Source organism: Pleurodeles waltl, chromosome 5 (genome assembly GCF_031143425.1).
Source record: "Pleurodeles waltl isolate 20211129_DDA chromosome 5, aPleWal1.hap1.20221129, whole genome shotgun sequence".
In the NCBI taxonomy this organism is placed as follows: Eukaryota; Metazoa; Chordata; class Amphibia; order Caudata; family Salamandridae; genus Pleurodeles; species Pleurodeles waltl.
In genome coordinates, this window is record NC_090444.1 from 260,456,295 (window position 1) to 260,476,205 (window position 19,911).

Sequence of the window (19,911 nt, forward strand, 5' to 3'; positions counted from 1 at the left end):
CAGACTGCCATTTCCAGATGAGTTTCTGACCACATGGGGTGAGAGCCTTTGGGCTCTCTGTGGCCAGACACAAAGCCTGCACTGCGTGGAGGTGCTCCATACTTCCCCCCTGCAGGAACTGTAACACCTGGCTGTGAGCCTCAACCACTCAGGCCTCTGGTTACAGTGCCCCAGGGCACCCCAGCTAGTGTAGTTGCCCGCCCTCCGGACAAAGCCCCACTTTTGACAGCAAGTCCGGCGGGTAAATTAGGGAAAGCAGGAAGGAGTGACCACCCCAGCTAGGACCACCCCTAAGGTGTCCAGAGCTGAGGTGACCCCCTCCCTGTAGAATCCTCCACCTTAGTTTGAAGGACAGGGATCAATAGGGTTAGGTTTGTGTCCCCCTCCCCAAAGGGAGTGGACACAAGAAGGGTGTAGTCACCCTCAGGGTCAGTAGCCATTGGCTACTGTCCTCTGACCCCTGTAATGCCCCTAAATCCAAGATTTAGGGGCTCCCCTGAACCCAAGTCGTCAGATTCCTTGTGACTTCACAAGAAGAAAGAAGAAGGACCGCTAAGCTGAAGTCCGAGCAGAGAAGAGGGAAGACGAAAACTGACTTGGCCCCAGCCCAACCGGCCTGTCTCTTGCTTCACAGAACCTACAAAAGAAAAGCGACGCATCCTTCAGGTCCAGCGACCTTTGCCAAGCTCCATAGGACTGCCTGAATCACAGAGGAGCAATAACTCCCGTGGACTGCGGCACTGTCAAAGAAGAAACTACATCTAAGGACTCCAGAGCCTCCCCAGATCCCCGAGTCCTGACCACTTTGAACCAGACACTCCCAGCCCATGTCCAAGTGACCCAACTGGCTAGAGAGGATCCCCAAGTGAGTGACCTCTCCTGCCCCCCACGACGACGCCTGCAGTGTGAATCCAGAGGATTCCCCCCTGACTGCGAAAGCTCCGGACGAAGATATCCGATGCCTAGAGGTACACTGCACCCGCAGCCCCCAGGCCTTGGAGAACCCGAACTCGGTGCAGCAACGTTCAGCAGGCGGCCCCTCCTACTTGTCCAGCCTGTGGGTTTTCTGAACCGACCGCATGGAGGCAGCCTGCAGCATCTGAGTGACCCCCCCAGGGTCCCCTCTTAGGAATGCATTGGGAGCCCAACGCACTATTTGGACCCTGCACCCGGCCGCCCCTGCGCTGCTGAAGGTGTGAATTTGGTGCTTAGTTGTGGCCCCCCAGTGCTCCTCTAAACCCCTCAGGTCTGCCTTCCGAACAAGCGGCTAATTACCTGCCAGCTGATCTGAAACAGAGTGCCCCCAGTCTCCATAGGAGCCCATGTTAAACTTGCCTCAACTTTGACCTCTGCACCCAGCCAGCCTCGTGTTGCTGGTGGTGGGTGTTTGGGGTTAACTTTAACCCCAACCAGTGGACTTCCTAACCCCCAGAGACTGGAACTGTAAGTGATGTACTTACCTGCAAAACGTACTGACTTTTCTTCCCCCCAGGAACTGTTCTGAAATTTGCACTGTCAACTTTTAAAACAGATTATTGCCATTTATTCAAAAAAATTTACAACTTACCAATTCCAATCAAGGTAGTATTGATACATATGTGAAATACTCTGATAAGCCTAACTCCTCAACCACACTACCACAAAACAGAGCATTAGTAATATCTACTTTTGCCTCTGTTAAACTTCTGGGGAACCCATGGACTATGTGCACACTATTCCTCATTTTGATATAGTATATACAGAGCCAGCTTCCTATACCATGGCTTGGCAGTTCAGGCTCGACTGTTCCTATTGGCGCACGGTCAAGACTGATTTGTATATAGCTGGGTCAAAACTGAGGTGGCATGGTGTGCAAAATAATGATGGATTGGGATGCAGGCCTGAGTAACTACCAGTGGCTGAGTTTAATTCAAGCATCCCATCTATCATTGTTTTGTATACTTATTTTGTCACCCTAAGTGGGACGGGTATACCCAGGAATGGGTCCCATGCATACTGGTTCACTAGACCCAAGCTGTACCCGGCTGATGAGCCCATAACTAGGGCAAAACTGGTCCTGGGTTGCTTGTGCTCCAGTTCACGGAGGACCTGGCTTGGCAGTTTAGGCTGGACTGTTCCTATTGGAGCAGGATCAGACTGATATGTATATAGCTGGGTTCAAACTGAGGTGGCATGGTGTGTAAAATAACGATGGAGCGCGATACAACCAAAGTAATTACCAGTGGTTGAGATTAATTCAAGCATTCCATCCATCACTGTTGGTCTACTTATTTTATCACAAGATCTCCAGCATGTGATCTGAATCCTTACCCTGCAGTTAGGATTCCATAGTGTGTTTGTATTTCCAATGTATCATTGTATGTGAACTGGTCCGAAGACAAGAATGAAAATTCTTCTGTGCTAATAGCTTGTCTCTCTCTGCTCAGAGACTTGTAGTGTCCATACTGCCAGCACATATGAAGGCTGCAAGATCTTCTTTGCAAAGAAACATCTTTGAATCCTGTTTTAGAGACCTGTTTCAATCACTATATTATGTCATGTGCTGGATAAGGAAGCACAGAAATCCACATCTGTGCACTGTAAAGGCTTTTGTCCGGGATCACAGCACAAACCCAACTTTAAGATGTCTGGACAAGGCCTGTGTCCTCTGACATTTGGTCACAAACACCAACTTCCACTAGTGCATACCATTATCCAGGTAAGCATACCTTCAGAAAAGGGTTTCTTCTCTGTATGGTAGTACATTGCAGTAGGATCCAAAACAGAAAGATAGGTGGCCATCTTCCTATGAGTGGGTTTCTGATCACCTGAATGGCAGGGTTCATATGTCTGGATCCTCTACAGTCTCCGCGCCCCCCAAGCTGAGACTCATACTCATCAGAAGAAATCCGACTGTAGTGGTCTAAGTCATTTGATAGTGTTTAAAAAAGTCATTGAGTGTAATTATAGAACACTTCTTTATCTAGATTATCATCACCGGTGCCTGAACAAAGTAGATAAACACTACAGTATACATCCTCTGCTTTCAGTCTACTATACTGAAAAGCATACACACATTGGGCAACTGATAATAAAGCTTTGATGTCTCATAATCACTGAATGGATGGTTTCCTCAATGTATTTCTGATTTCTGAGGCAAAAACGTACTAATGTTGACTTTGGTCTTACCAAATTTACTTACCAAGAATAAGATTCTGATTTGTCAGTAGAACAGGTGCAATTTCAATTAGGACTTCTGCAACTCCCATTTGTATTTCGCTGAGTGACTCATCTACACAGCAATTAGACACCAATCGAACCCACTGCTTTAACTCCGAATCCATCAGTTTTGATGACTAAAAAAATATTTACAGAAAAAAATCAGAAGTGCATATCTGACTAAGACGAAAAACAAAATGACTTACATTAACTGGTACAAAGATAACATTATCATTGGCTGGACAGTGAGATCAAAGCCACGTAAAATCATACACAATACATTCTGAAGCGGTATCTGGGGGGTTGGCAGTTGCTACTGCACTGCTTTGTCAAAACAAATGTCCCTTCTTAGTTGTATCATGCAAAATCATCGTGCACACTGCACAGTTCAGCGCTCGAGTTTACGGTCACCTTCTGCTCGGCAATAAGATAGAAATGAAAGTAAGATGCAGGCAGTAATTCTTTGGGTATTTTCTATTATGCTGATAAGTTCCAAAATTAGAACTGTTTTTTCCAGCGAGGACAAATCTGCAGCTTAGAGAAAAGAGAACAGAGGGCTCTTTTTAAGTTATCCAAAACGGGTTCTTTAGAAATTCCTACTTCCAGAAACAACAAGCATTTTCAATGCAACGGGTCTCTCATTTGCTCGAGTTAGAGCTATTAGCGTTGTAAAAAAAAAACACAGCACGATCGCACTATGTAAAATGCAACGCGATCGCGCTGCATGGAAAATAAACCCATAAAGTAGTCCGGACACCATGCTGAAAACATCGAGCATCGTATGTTTTTAGAAGTTTACCGGTGCTGTGTAGGTCTGATTGAAGAGCATAAAGATGCATATGGCTTTAATTTAAAATAAATCTGTAATGTGATGCCAATTGTCTCAATGCAACCTCATACACCGCATAATTTAGCCTACAAGAATGCATGCATCTTAATGTAGCAGTGTTAGTCCTGTACCTGTTAGACTTGGCATCCTTGGTGTCCTCTCCCTTAACTTTTTGCCTGTTTCCCAGGTTGTTGATGTGTGCTGGATTCTGTTTTTGATACTCTGGGCACTTTACTACCGCTAACCAGTGCAAAAGTGCAAAGCTCCTATGTAAAATGTACGTGTAATTGGCTTTCCATGAATGGCATATTTGATTTACTAGCAAGTCCCTAGTACAGTGCACTAGAGGTGACCAGGGCCTGTACATCAAATGCTACTAGTGGGCCTGCAGCACTGGTTGTGCCACCCACATAAGTAGCCCTGTAAACATGGCTCAGACCTGCCACTGCAGTGTCTGCAAGTGCAGTTTAAACTGCCAATTCGACTTGGCAAGTGTACCCACTTGCCAGGCCTACACCTTCCCTTTTCTTACATGTAAGGCAGCCCTAAGGTAGGCCCAAGGTAGCCCCATGGGCAGGGTGCAGTGTATGTTTAAGGTAGGACATATACTAATGTGTTTTATATGTCCTGGCAGTAAAATACTGCCAAATTCGGGTTTCACTGTGCAAGGCCTATCTCTCTCATAGGTTAACATGGGGGCTGCCTTTAACCCCTTCTGTGCCGGGGACGTAATGGTTACGTCCACTGGCACAGTGATCCTGTGCAGAGGACGTAACCATTACGTCCTTGGACATGAGCTCGGAGGGAGCGCTAGCGCTCCCTCCGTGGGCTTAAGGGCAGGGATGGAAGGGGAAGCCATTCCCCTTCCTCCCCCAACCCCCACCCCCAGTGATGTCTGATGACATCATCAGAGGCCACCTCCCCATCGCGCTGGAAGCTCAGGCATTTCCTTCCCTTTGAAGTCTCTCAGAGCATTTCAGAAGCCGGATCGTGAAGCGATTCGGCTTCTGAAATGCCCACTAGACACCAGGGATTTATTTATCAACAGAAATTGGCATAAGAGGAGCGACCGCTTGGGCAAGGGTCACTCCCCAGGGGGGCAATTTTTTTCAAGGCCTTTTCTGCCCCCCTGGGGACAGATCGGCCAATAGTTATTAGGCTGATCTGCCCCCGGGGGGTGGTAGAAACCTCTAGGCGTCGGGGACCAATTTTCTTTTTTTCATTTTTTTGTTTTTTAGAGGTGGGGAGCGACCCCTTAGGTAAGGGTCGCTCCCCTAGGAGGCAAATTATATTTAAGCCATTTCTGCCCTGCTTGGGGGCAGATCGGCCTAATTTTTATGAGGCCAATCTGCCCCCAAGGGGGGCAGAAACCACTAGACACGAGGGAGTTTTTCTTTGAAGGCAAATTCACAAAAGGAGAGAGCCCCTCAGACAAGGGTCGCTCCCCCAGAGGGTGGGGAGCAAATTTATTTTAGGTCATTTCTGCCCCCCCGGGGGCAGATTGGCCTATTGGTATTAGGCCGATCAGCCCTCAGGGGGGAGGGCAGAAACCTCTAGGCACCAGGGATAATTTTTCTTTTTTTTTTTTCTTTTTTAGAGGTGGGGAGCGCGACCCCTTAGGCAAAGGGTTGCTGTCCGAACGGGGGCAAATTGTATTTTGACCATTTCTGCTGTCCCCCCCCCCCGGGGGCAGATCGGATGATTTTTGTTAGGCCAATCTGCCCAAAAGAGGGGCAGAAACCACTAGACACCAGGGATCTTTATTTTTTGCATCAATTTCATGCAACAGGAGTGACCCCTTAGACAAGGGTCGTTCCCCGGGGTGCGGGGGGAATTTATTTGAGGCCATTTCTGCTCCCCTTGGGGCAGATCGGCGTATTTCTATTAGGCCAATCTGGCCTCGGGGGGGCAGAAACCACCTAGGCGCACCAGGGATTGATGTGTGTGTTTTCTTTAGGGGGCAGCCCCTTGGGTAAGGGTTGCTCCCCATGTGGGCACATTACTGTTGGCCATATATGCCCCCCTTGGGGGCAGATTGGCCTATTTTTGGAAGCCCCATCTGCCCCCAAGGGGGGACAGAAAGCCCACCAGAGACCAGGGAAGATTTGTTTTCTCCAAAATAAGAGGATGGGGGTATGGCCATACCCCCACCCCAAATAAATGGGGCCATAGTTGTTCACCCCGGGGGGGGGGGGTGAGTAAGAAAGTCTACAAGATGCCAGGGAATTAAAAAAAAAATAGAAAAATAGTGGGGTGGTGGCTACCAACCAGTATGGGCCTGGTTATGCCCCCACCCCAACTGAAGGGGGTAACAGTCTTTCAGCTCTCTCCCGCACATTATAACATCTTATCCCACGGCAAGCAAGAGGACATTTGATTATTTTGGTTTTTGGTTTTACATTTGGGCCATGAGAGCTTGGCTAACTCTCAAAATCGTCCCACTTGGAATGGTGAGGGCTGCACTTTATGGACTTTGGGACGCTGCCATGTAGAAAAATCCACAAGACTTTTGTTTTCACATTTTACTAAGGTACTGTACCAGGGGGTCTTCGTGACACCGTACCCGGTGCCATTGGCGTTGGATTGTTGGGAATGACTTGACGCCGTGTTATCACCTCATCGAAGCATTTTGTGTTTCTAAGCTCTATTTTTTAGTTTAATCTTTAAAAATTCATAACTTGACTTGTGCATGTCTGATTTTTGGCATTTTGGTCTTGTTTTGTTTAGATAAATATTACCTATTTTACTAAACCTGTGTTGTGTCATTGTGTAGTGTTTTAACTGAATTACTGTGTGTGTTGGTACAAATACTTTACACATTGCTTCCAAAGTTAAGCCTACCTGCTCGTGCATGATTCTCCTTTACCCTGACTAGAGTGAGGGTCCTTGCTTGGACAAAGGGTAACCTGACTGCCAACCAAAGACCCCATTTCTAACATTGGTAGCAGCAATGGGACTGGACTTGTATTTGTACTTGACATACAGTAATTAAGTGTACACTACTGTTTTCAGTGCAGACCATTACGTGACCACATACAACTTGTCGTTGTGATTTTTGCTTTTTTCCTCTTTTTTTGGATTTTTTCCCCACTTCCATTTGGTGGTAATCCTTTAATGACTTTTGAACTTCATTTGGGAACTCGTTTTCTGCCTTTGGAACTTTGCACTTTTAACTCCTCATCATGTCTCAATCTGGAGAGGCATCAGCTGGATCTGCTTTTGATTTAGGGAAACTGGAGAGTTACACAGTTGCCTAACTGAAACAGTTCTGTAAGGATCTTGCCTGTCCCATTAAGAGCCCCACCAGGAAGGAGGAGCCGAAAAAAGGCAGTGAGAGCCTGGGTGACAGCCATGGAAGCTGAGGGGGCAGCTGGGGGGCACACAGAAGATGAGGGTGAGGAGGAGGAGGAGGCGCAGAATATTCACGGTGGTATAGTGGGTCGGCCTGTTATGTTCAGGGAGAGGGTCTACAGGGCAGGTAGCAGTGTGTCATCCAAGGGTCTGATCCTGAAGAGTTGCAGAACAGGCAGGCAGAGAGGGCTCACCAGTTGTAGTTGGAAAAGATGGGGATGGCCATGGAAGAGAAAAAGTTATTTCTGGCTCATGAGCTGGATCAGAGGAGCCAGTCCAGTAGGGTAGCCTGAGAGGAGGGTACAGATTCCTAAAGACCTAGTGAAGGATGACATAATCTTGTGGTTCAAGGGGTATGAGTCTGCTCTCTATATGAATCTGGTCCTTGAAGCACATTGGGGGGGCGGGTCTGTGGAAGCACTTTGGGGTAGAGGGGAGGGATGCTCTGACATCCTTAGGGGATCTTTAGGGGATCCTCAGGGGCTCACCTACTCTATCATGAAGGACGCCCTACTCACAAGGTATGGTCTCACCCCTAAGCAGTACAAGGACAAGTTTAGGTCCTATAAGAGGAAGGAATCCCAAACATGGTTGGAATGTGTTGATTCTTTTTGAAGGTCACTGGATGGTTGGGTGATGGGCACTAAGGTAACAACTTTTGAGGGGATGTACAATTTGATCGCTTTGTATAGTCTTTGTTTTTCAGAACTGCGCCAGCACCTGATTGACAGCAAGCTTACTGACCTCAGGAAGCTTGCGCAGGAAGCGGACCGCTAGGAGAGCACCAGGGTCCAGGAGAGGTATGGTGGAGACCACGCCAAGGGTGGGCAGGGTCCCTCTCAGAAGAAAGGGGAGGGATAAAGGTAAACCGGGGGAGTTCTCTAAAAAGCCCCAACCTAGACCCCAGGGTCAGGATTCCCAGCCTCTTGGTGAAAATAAGTCATGGTTCTCCAAAGGGAGACCTGTGGAAGGAGGTTCCCTCGTAAGTGTTATGCATGTGACCAGCTGGGTCATGTGAGGTGGGGACCCCAAATGCCACAAGAGTACATCGGCACCCACTGGTGCGCAGTCCCAGTGTTTGGCTGGTGTAGCGTTTGGGAGAAGTTCCTTCCAGGTGGGTGGGTGGGAGCCAGCTAGATGACCCTTGTCTCGCTAGGGGACAGTGAGATGGTCCAGAGAACCCTCGTGCCTGAGAACACTAAAAAGTACAGGCAGTGGATGACCATTAATGGACAGAGGGTGAAGGCTCTGAGAGACAAAGGAGCCAGTGTGACTACAGTGAGGAGTCACTTGGTGTCTGAAAAGCAGATCGATCCCTGTGTACTTCACCAAGTAGTTGCAGTGGGCGCAGGTTCCCTTTGAATGGGGGGGGTCTCAGGTTCCTTGAAGGTAGCTGTGAGTCCAACCATGCCTGTGGATTGTTTGCTTGGCAATGACCTGGAGGATTCCCCTTGGAAGGAGGTGGAACACAGGTCCCACTTGGAGATGTTGGGTCTGCCTGGGTGGGTATGCATATCCACCAGGTCAATGGCAGCCCGTCAGGTTTGTCAGGAGCCCCTGGAGCCTGAAACAGTGGCCCAGGGGACTGCCAAAAAGAGGAAGGGCAAGGGGTGTGGGAAAACAGCCCCAGAAGTTGGCATTGTCCGGGAGCAGGCGGAGCCTGAGGGTGACGCACCAGAGCCTACAGGGAAACAGGTGGCTGAGCTGGGGGAGGTCCCTGAGCTGTCACAGTGGCAGCAGGAAGGGGGACCCACCAGGGAGGCCTTCTGTGAGGCACAGAGGACATGCCCTACTCTAGTGGGTTTGCGGCAGCAGACTGCAGACCACATAGTTGGCAAGGAGCCAGGATCTCACCTGATTTATTGGGAGGACAGCCTCCTGTATATATAGTAAGCCTAAGGTTGTTGAGCCTGGGTCAGCCCATGTGCTTTTGGTACCCCAGTGGTTCAGAGCCTTCCTAATGGGTCTGGCTCATGATGTGCCTTTAGGTGGACATCTGGGGAAGGACAAGACCTTTGAACGGCTTGTCACCCACTTTTACTGGCCCCTAATGCACAGGCACACAGATGCTCATTTCAGGTCAGACAAGTGGCAAAAGTGGTGGGAAGTGCAAGGCTCCCCTCCAACCTTTTCCAGTAGCTAGTATACCCCCTTTGAAAGGGCCAGTATTGACATTGTGGGGCCTCTGGATCCCACAGCCATGGGCAACAGGTTCATCCTGGTCTTGGTGGACCATGCCACCTGGTACCCGGAAGCCATTCCGCTGAGATCATTCACTTCCCCTGTGGCGGGTCATGCATTGATGGGGGTTTTCACCCGCATGGGGTTCCCCAAGGAAGTGGTATCTGATAGGGCTACCAACTTCATATCCACGTATATGAAGTCTCTGTGGCACGAGTGTGGGGTAGCTTATATGTTTACCACTCCTTACCTCCCCCACATCAATGGTCTGGTTGAGAGATTCAACCGCACCCTTAAAAGCATGAACATGGGCCTGTCAGAGCCCTTGATGCGGAAGTGGGACATCCTCTTGCCATGCCTTCTGTTCGCCTACAGGGAGGTGCCTCAAAAAGGGTTTGGCTTTAGCCCTTTTGAGTTACTGTATGGCCACCCTGTTAGGGGATCCTTGAGTCTGGTGAAGGAGGGCTTAAAGAAAGCCCCCAGTAAACCTCCCCAGGATGTATTTAGCTACATGCTGACTTTCCAAAACCAGACTGCCCGCTTCAGAGCTCTCGTGCAAGAGAACCTGGAATGACCAGAATGCCACTCTGGTCGAGTTTCAGCCTAGGCAAAAAGTGTGGGTGATGGCACCAGTGGAGCCTAGGGCGCTCCAAGAAAAGTGGACTGAGCCATTTGAGGTGGTGGAGCGCAAGAGTGAAGTCACCTATCTGGTGGGCTTGCAGACTCCAAGGAACCCCTTAAGGGTCTTGCATGTGAACCGTCTTAAACCCCACTTTGAGCAGACTGAATTGTCCATGCTCCTAGCAACAGATGATGGGGTGGACAAAGAGAGCAAACCTCTTCCTGACCTCCTGTCTGCTGGAGAGAAAGATGGGTCTGTGGTCCCTGACCTCAGAACAGCAGAGGGACTGTTGCCAGGTATTGGGTCCGTTTGCCTCCCTGTTCTCCCTGATCCCAGGGGTCGCACACTTGTGTACACATGATGTGGACACTGGGGACTGTCCACCCATTAAACAGAAGGTTTACAGGGTGACTGATAAGGTCAGGGCTTGCATTCAAAGATGAGGTGTCTAAGATGTTAGCCCTAAGGGTGACTGAGTTTTCTAGCAGTCCTTGGGCCAGCCATGTGGTCTTTGTCCCAAAGGCTGCTGCTCCTAGTGCCACCCCAGAACTCCGGTTCTGTGTGGACTACTGGGGTCTGAATGCGGTCACTAAAACTGACGCACACCCCATCCCCCGAGCTGATGAGCTCATAGATCGGATGGAAGCTGCCAAATACCTCAGCACATTTGATTTGACGTCTGGGTATTGGCAGATTGCCTTAACTGAGGGGGCCAAGGGGAGGTCAGCATTTTCTACCCCAGATGTGCACTATCAGTTTAAAGTGATGCCATTTGGGATGAAAAATGCCCCAGCCACATTTCAGAGGTTGGTCAACCAGGTGTTGACTGGGCTGGATGACTTCAGCGCAGCATACCTGGATGACATTGAAGTGTCCAGTTCCACTTGGGAGGAACACTTGCAGCACCTCTGCAGAGTGCGGGAGGCCCTGCAAAAGGCAGGCCTCACTATTAAGGCAAGCAAGTGCCAAATAGGGCAGGGTTCAGTGGTGTATTTTGGACACCAGGTAGGGAGTGGCCTGGTGGTACCCATACAACCAAAAATTGACACGTACACTTACAGAATCCCAACTTCTTGAAATACTCCGGAAACATATGGGCTTTCCAGAATTTTATTTGCACCACTAGGTGCCAGAGAGATCCATTCCTGCACTGGTGTGGCCAACACCACCCAACAGGAGTCAACCAGACTATAACATGCACATCTTGTGCACCCAAGAAATAGGCTTTTCTGACAGAGACCTATGTATAGATACACTGATAAATAGAAGGGGAAAAAAACAGTTTATCAGGATAACGTTTTGGCGGTCCAGGACCACCAAGCACTCCAAAGATTCAAGGCAAAGGTGTAGGTGTTTCTGTCCAGATAAAAGAAAACTATACTATTGTACAGATTGTTCTGCATACTGTAGCACTTAGAGAAAGGTTAAGTCTGCCGAAATAGGGTGGTTTTACACTCGCCATGGCATATGCAAGTTGTAGGCATTTTTAAATTGTTTCATTGGTGGCCAGCCTATTACAAATATTGCATTCTCTCTCTCTTAGGACCTCAAAGTAGAAGTCCTTTACAATTCACTCGTGTGTGGCTTTCTTAAGCATTTCACGTATTCAAACATGCTGACAATGGTCCCTGAATCACAAAGTTTTAAATATGTATCTCCCCTGCAAATTCATGATTAAGTTGGACTCACGAAAGTTATATTTGACTAAAAGTAAGGTTTAAGTGTTCTTAGTAGTTTCCTTAAAGATATAAAGCGAGATTCAGGCCAAAGAAAGCCCAGTCACCAGTTCCAGTAGGAAGTTACTATTACTCATAAGGAAGTAACTATTTTACTTAAATTCTCGGGGTCTCTAACTGATTAACGGAACTATTGCACGTAAAGTATGAACCAGAAGAGTTTTTCAGTTTTTTGAGCAAGTATTGTAACGCCATCAAGCATGGCTATTAAAAAAAGACATGCTGTCTTGAGAAAGTAAATGACCCGGAGCAAGCAGCAAAGCCTTGAGGGAGGCATAAAACCACAATGTACAAAAACTAAGCAACGATTTCCTTCTAGAAAAAAATGATGTCTTTTCCAAAGAGAAAAAAACAAAAAATAGTCATATTTCACGAAAGCCTTAGTCTAGGATAAACTGTAAAGACTTTGTTAAAGGGAAACAACAGGAGCCACATAAGTTCCTTCAGTAAAGGACCGAAAATGACAGGACTTTTCTGGCAGGAAAAAAACAGTTTTGTCAGGATAACTTTTTGGCAGTCCAGGACCACCGAGCACTTCAGGGCTTCAAGGCAAAGCTGTAGTTGTTTTATGTCCCGAGTCATCCATACAACTGTGTAATATATATATACAATATATACTGATCACAAAAGTTCACTTCTAGTTTGTACAATTTCTGAAAGGAAAAGGACTTCAACTATGTCATGTACCAAAAATGGGCAATCAGCCAGGCCAGACTTCGTTCCCTTTATCATGATATTTTGAAAAGCTAGAACAGAAGGAAGAGAACCCGATAAGAACCTTCCCTCCAAAGAATGTACAGTATCACAGCATGTGGTTCCTGCTGGATAGGAATGTGACACCTAGCGTGGCTGAATACAAAGCTTTTCTAGTCAGTGCCATCATCATTTCCAGATTAGAATACTCTTAATTTCTACTACTTTCACCATCTCCTAGCTACCAAAATAAAGCTATCCAGAACTTGAAACCACATTAACCAACGCAGCTTCAGCTTGAAATACCCACAGATATGGTTCAAGTCCCTTTGCCATACACAAAGGCCACTGTGGAAAAGCCACATCTATCTCCAATTTAGCATCAAAAGAGTGATGCGTTTTCTGAAATTAATTCAGGATACAGTCTCTGCTTTGAGATCTCTAGAACCTCTGGCAGAGCAGACCTACTCAACACACCAACATGAGACTGTAACTGTAACCCATAAACCATCTGATCATTACATGAGGATGATGCATTCTGGGCAATGATCAGTCCTACTAGACGGACAGGAGTACTAGTTACAAGTAGGTTCCAAACCTCCTTCTATCACAAATAGATACACTCAAGAATATGCACTAAAAATACACTTGCATGACGTATTAAAATCAAAATCCCAATCTAATGCATATAATGTTTATAGTTGTGACTATAAAAATAATCAGAATAGTGACAACAATAAAAGCTAATTAATAGAATACTAGAAAAAAAGTAAATATCCTAACGGTATTTTAGAGCTTCCCTGCAAATATTCTCAAACCCCGCTCATCTTTCCTCTAACTAAGCCAATCCTAGCAACAAAAGGGCCTTTCTGAGCTTCTCAGGTGGCCTTGCCTTTCACCTGTATACCTTAGTTGAACAACTGTTTTACTGTTGCACAGTAAGATAGCTGTTTTCTCTCTCTCAAGCTGCATTCAACAGCTAAAGTGTCTCCAGAGAAGCCGATAAGGCTCATCTGACCGCCTGAAGGGTCTGCTTTTGGCCTTGAAAAGCCCACTAAGTCCCAGGAAGTATTTTATATAGCTAGACTAGGGGTGGGGGCTGCCCAGAATCGGCTTGGCAATGGCCACACCCTTCCCAAAAAAAATGACCACAGTCTTTCTGTCCCCTACGGGGCAGATTGGGAGTGGGGGGTGGGGGGTTGAATAGCCATCCCGGAGGGGCAGAAAGCCCCTTAATCACCAGAGAATATTTTTTTCCACCAGAGTAGGGTCAGGGGCTGCCCAGAATGGGCTTGGCAATCCTCCCCCTCCCCCTCCCCCACAAAAATGAGCACAATCTTTCTGGAGTCAATGGCCCTCGACCTGCCACCTTCCCCCTCCCCCGGGGACAGAAAGCCCAATAAGCCCCAGGGACTATTTGTTTTCACTCGAGTAGGGGTGGGGGGTGGCACAGAATGGACATGCTAATGCCCCCTTGCCCCCCCCAAAAATAGCCACAATCTTTCTGCCCCCTGGGGGACAGATACAGACAAGAGCCCATGATCTGCTCCCCCCTCCCCCCCGGGGGGTGGAGGGGCATAGAAAGCTCACTAGGCACCAGGGACTATTTTTTTCTCTGTGTAGGGGTGGGGCTGCCAATGCCCAACCCCCCCCCCCTTCCCCCAACAAAAATGGGAACAGTCCTTCTGCCTCCTGGGGGGCAGTTGGTGGTTATTACACCAAATATGCCCCCCACCCCCCAACCGGGGAGCAGAAAGCCCACCAGGCACCAGGGATATGTTTATGGGCATGACAGGAAGCGATCCCACAGGCAAGGATCGATCCCATTTTGCTGGGAACACATTTTGTCTGCTTCTGCCCCCCCTGGGGACAGATCAGGGATATTTATAGGCTCATCTGCCCCCAAGGGGGGCAGAAAACCACTAGATACCAGGGAAAGTTTCTGTGTGTTTGTGAACTTGATTACAGCTGATGATCTGGGTGTACTGGCGCTAGGCTGGCTGGGTGTACTGCACTTTGCTGGCGGTGTGTGTGGACTTGCGCTTGGCTGGTGGTGTGAGTAGACTGGCACTTTGCTGGCAGTGTGCCTGGACTGTCGGTTTGGCTGGAGGTGCATGTAGACTGGGTGGCGGTGTGCGTGGATGGTGCTTGGCTGGCTGTGTACGTGGATGATGCTTGGCTGGCGGTGTACGTGGATGATGCTTGGCTGGCAGTCTGCGTGGATGATGCTTGGCTGGATGGTGCTTGGCTGGCGGTGTGCGTGGACTGGCGCTTGGCTGGCTGTGTGCATGGATGGTGCTTGGCTGGCAGTGTGCATGGATGGTGCTTGGCTGGCAGTGTGCATGGATGGTGCTTGACTGGCAGTGTGCGTGGACTGGCGCTGGGCTGGCTGTGTGCATGGATGGTGCTTGGCTGGCGTGTGCTTGTACTGGCGTTTGGCTGGCATGTGTTTGGACTGGCGTTTGGCTGGCGGTGTGCGTGGGCTGGCGCTTGGCTGGCAGTGTGGCTTGCGTGGATCCCCCACCATTTTTTTACCCAAAATCCCCCGCAAACCTCAAATTTAGCTAAAAAGTTACATTTTCCTCAAATTTCTGTGTGGGAAAGTTGTGGTATCACCACGCTGGCACACATTTACTATCACCCAGTGTTCCCTTCGGCCTCCCCATGAAAATGATACCTCACTTGTGTGGGTGCCCAAAGCACAGTCAGCCGAAAAACATATAAAATGGAAAACTGAGGGGAACCAAAGTGGATCCAAAGGGGCAATCTACATGTTTTTGGCCCTTCCCAGTCGCGGGCACTTGGCCCACTCACACAAATCAGTTACATTTTTTTATCAGGAGACCGAGGGGAACGGTGAGTGATAGGAAATTTGTGCTGGTGTGATGATCCCGTAACTTTTTAGCCTGTGAATTTTTAGCTAAATTTGAGGTTTGCAGGGGCTTCTAGGTAAGAAAGCTTTGGGGCATCAAAGCAGGCCACATTTCACTGGACTACCCCAGGTGTCTAGTCCTCAGAAATGTCTGAGTTTGGTACATTTTCCTAGATGGCCGCCAAGCCGAGGACCAAAAACGCAGATGGCCCCCTATTTATCACAAAACTACCTGTTTTTGCAAAAGGGGTACCTGCGTTTTTGGTCACAGGCTCAGCAGCCATCTAGGGAAACCTACCAAACTCAGACATTTCTGAAAACAAGACACCTGTGGGAGTCCAGGGAGGTGTAGTTTGTGGGTTCCCCCAAAGTTTCCTTACCCAGAATCCCCTGCAAACCTCAACTCCAGCTACAAAATCACATTTTCCTCACACTTCCGTGTGGGATCACCACGCTGGCACAAATGTCCTACTTCCTATGTATAGGTTCGCTAGGTTTCCCTAGGTGTTGGCTGAGCTAGGGCCCAAAATCCACAGCTAGGTACATTGCAAAAAAAAAAGGGTCTGTTTTCAGTGGAAAAATGTGATGTGCCCATGTTGCGTTATGGGCTGTTTCTTGTCAAGGGCACTAGGCCTACCCACACAAGTGAGGTACCATTTTTATCGGGAAACTTTGGCGAATGTGGGGTGGAAGGAAGTTTGTGACTGCCCTTAGATTCTATAACTTTCCATCGTAGAAATGTGAAGAAAAAATAGTTTTTTGTCAAATCGTGAGATTTGAAAGGGATTCTGGGTAACAGAAGCTGGAGAGAGTAACAAAAGTCACCCCATCCTGGATTTCCATGGGTGTCTAGTTTTCAAAAATGTATAGGTATGCTAGGTTTCCCTAAGTGCAGGCTGAGCTGGGGTCCAAAATCCACAGCTACACACACTGCAAATAAAGGGTCAGTTTTCAGTGGAAAAGTGTGATATCTCCATACTGCGTTTTGGACCGTTTACTGTTGTGGGCACTAGGCCTACCCACACAGATGAGGTACCATTTTTATTGGGAGACTTAGAGGAACATAGACTAGTAGAACAAGTAGAACAAGTGTTATTGCCAATTAATTGTCTTTCTCTGCATTTGCGCCTTCCAAATGTAAGACAGTCTGTAAAAAATAAGTCATTTTGAGAAGTACAAGTTACTTACCTTCGGTAACAAAATATCTGTGCTAGAATTCGATGGGGCCCGAAAGGTGAATTAACATCAGAGTTCCCCACAAACCGTGGTGTGAGACAGGGCTGTGTACTTGCTCCCACATTGTTCCTTTTATTTATTAATGCATGTATCCCCTATCTTCTGAAATGTTCCAGCAATGCCCCCAGATTGGGAGGGCAAAATAACCCATGTCTCCTATTTGCTGATGACACCTTGCTAATCTCACAAACGGCTATTGGTCTCTCTAACTTGCTTATGAGTTTTATGGACTTTTGTAAAGATCATGGCTTAGAAATCAACTCAACAGAAACCAAATACATGGTGTTTGGGGATAAAAAGCAAAAGATGAGGAGACCCATTTGTCTAGAGGGTGTCACTTTGGAAAGAGTGGGTGCTTTCGATTATCTAGGACTAAAACTGGAAGATTCACACAAATGGCATGCTCATCTCCAGAAATCAGCAATGTGTTTGAAACAAAGGGCGGGCGGCATTGTGAGATTTGAAGCCAGATCCCCCAGATTTGCCATGACTCCCGCTCTAGAAATATATAAATCTCAAGCAAGGGGGGGGGGGGGGGCCTTTATAGAGCCGCGCTGTGGGGCCACTGCAACCTGGAGGATTTGGCAAGGGTGGAAAATTATTTTTTAAAGATGTTGCTAAGAGTTCCTCTCAGCACTCCATCCTTGCCTATTCAAATAGATTTAAATCTCTTCTCAATTAGCTAGATTGCCGCCCTAAGGCCACTGTTGTTTTGGATTCGACTTTGGTCATTAGATTCTCTCATCCCATATAGACTTGGGCTGATTAACCTGGTGAGTACCAACTCTACTACAAAAATCAAATGGTGTACTTATGTAGAGTGGACCTTTTCTTCTCTTGGTTTGGGGAATTATTGGAAGGACGCTCTTCTATTCCAAAAAACACCATTCAGACATTAAAGGATGCATTTTGTCTTAATGTTCAAACTTCGCACTTCGCAGAAGCTTAGTCTTCTACCATGACTGGCAGTTTTTTACAAATTAAATGCCACTATGAGTTTGAGCACTTTATGGATGCATTACTTTCTCCACTTGCACGTGCTTTGTATATTAGATTTAGAATAGGATCTCTTCCTCTGCGTTCCCTAACCTATAAATGGTCTAATACAACTAATAGGTCCAAGACATGCCCAATGGGTTGTGAGAACGAAGAAACTATTATCCATGTCCTCTTCCAATGCCCTGCATACTTCAAACAAAGGGCTCTTTGGATCATCCCCTTATGTAGATGAATGGATTTTAGGAATTGTTTATTGGCCTTGAGAATATTTAAATCGGATCCATCTGTGCTATTGGCGTGTTCTTTGGCAATTTTTTTTTTATCTATATGGCCTTTTAGACTTGGAATTTTAAATGACAAAACTTAGCTATAGATATTAGTAGCAGGCAATGCAGTTTACAGTTGTGAAACATAATGTATGGTTAGCACTACATCTTAGATAATGTATAACCAATATTGCACGCCCTTACTATATCTGTATATTTATGTAAATCTCAAGGTATTGCATCTTGTTGTTTTAAGCTTTTAGGATTTTAGAGTATTATTTTAAATTTCAATGATCTTATGTCCTATTTCTATTTTTCTAAACGTTTTTATTGTGCTTTTATGGTATATTTCTACCTAAATAAAGTGATGATGATGATGATGATGATATCTGGGAGAGACATATTCTAGTTGCAGATTCCTCACCTTAGAATTACTCCCAGGCGTCTGACTGGATCTGGAGATTTTTCTTCGAGCAATATCCTTGCGCGTCGGTAGGTGCCGTTGGTCGATTCCGCGGGCGTCGTAGTCACCGTGATGAGGTCGGGAGTAGTATATAGACACCGCCTTCGTGCAGTGACGTCAGTTTCTTTTAATTACTTTCCACGCCAAAGCGCAGAGCCACTAAGAACACTGAGATTGGTGCGCCAGAACTAAGGACCTGAAAGGGGAATCCCTGTCCCTAGAAATCAGTTCGCAAGCAGGGAGGATGGGTGGGCGGTAAGGAATCTGCAACTAGAATATGTCTCTACCAGATATTTAGTTACCGAAGGTAAGTAACTTGTACATCTGATAGAGACTTCTAGTTGCAGATTCCTTACCTTACAATAGATACCAAAGCAATGCCATCCTCAGTGGTGGGTTGCGACCCAAGATCACACTAGGAAGTCCTGCAGGACCGAACAACCTAAGTAGCCATCCTGATGGACCTGACTGTCCAGGCAGTAATGCTTAGCAAACGTGTGCAGGGACGCCCACGTAGCTGCCTGGCAGATATCCAGGACAGGAACTCCGCGTGCTAACGCAGTGGAAGCAGCAGTTGCTCTGGTGGAATGAGCACGCAAGCCCTCAGGGGGTTGCTTCTTGGCCAAAGCGTAGCACATTTTGATGCAAAGATGCACCCATCAAGAGATTGTACGCTTTTGCACCTCCTTCCCTTTATTCGCACCCACAAACTCAACAAAGAGTTGATTGTCCACCCGGAAATCTTAAGTATGATTAAGATAGAACGCCAATGCTCTTTTTGGGTCCAGACGGTGGAGACTCTCCTCCTCATAGGAAGGATGTGGGAGTGTGTAGAAAGTAGGCAGGGTGATGGACTGGCCTACATGAAAAGGAGTAACCTCCTTAGGAAGGAAGGAAGCCCTGGTGCGCAACACCACTTTCTCAGGGTGCACAGACAAGTATGGAGGTTTAGATGAAAGGGCTTGAAGCTCACTCACACTGCGAGCAGAGGTGATAGCAACAAGAAAGACAGTTTTGAAGATGAGGAGCTGCAATGGAAAATTATGCATCGGCTCTAAAGGAGAACACATCAAATAAGTAAGGACAAGATTGAGGTCCCATTTAGCCATGATGAATGGAGTGGGAGGAAATAAATGGGTGAGTCATTTTAGGAATCTACTCACAATAGGAGATTTAAAAACTGAGGGCTGATCAGGTAACCAAAGGAAGGCCGAAATGGCAGATAAATACCCTTTAAGGGTGCCCAAAGCAGAGCCCTGCTGGGCCAAAGAAAGAATGAACAGAAGAACCTCGGATAGAGGATCAGAGAGGGGATCAACAGAATTGTTGGTATCCCATGCCACAAATTTATTACGACGATAGGTGAATACAGTTTTGGTTGAGGGACGCCTGGCTGCCAAGATAACACCACAGACTTCAGGTGGAAGATCAAAAGTCGTCAACTGTCGCTGCTCAATCTCCACGA

The 19,911-nt window shown here is 47.3% G+C and overlaps 1 protein-coding gene across 4 annotated transcripts in view; it reads right to left on the minus strand.

Moving 5' to 3' along the window:
• THADA (THADA armadillo repeat containing) overlaps positions 1–19,911 on the minus strand; it is a 1,551,972-nt gene that overhangs the window by 130,503 nt on the left and 1,401,558 nt on the right. For all 4 annotated transcript variants that reach the window (XM_069233992.1, XM_069233989.1, XM_069233988.1 and 1 more), the window contains one exon: positions 3,182–3,335. In XM_069233992.1, the coding sequence (XP_069090093.1) occupies positions 3,182–3,335 (154 nt within the window). The remainder of the gene's footprint in view (positions 1–3,181; positions 3,336–19,911) is intronic.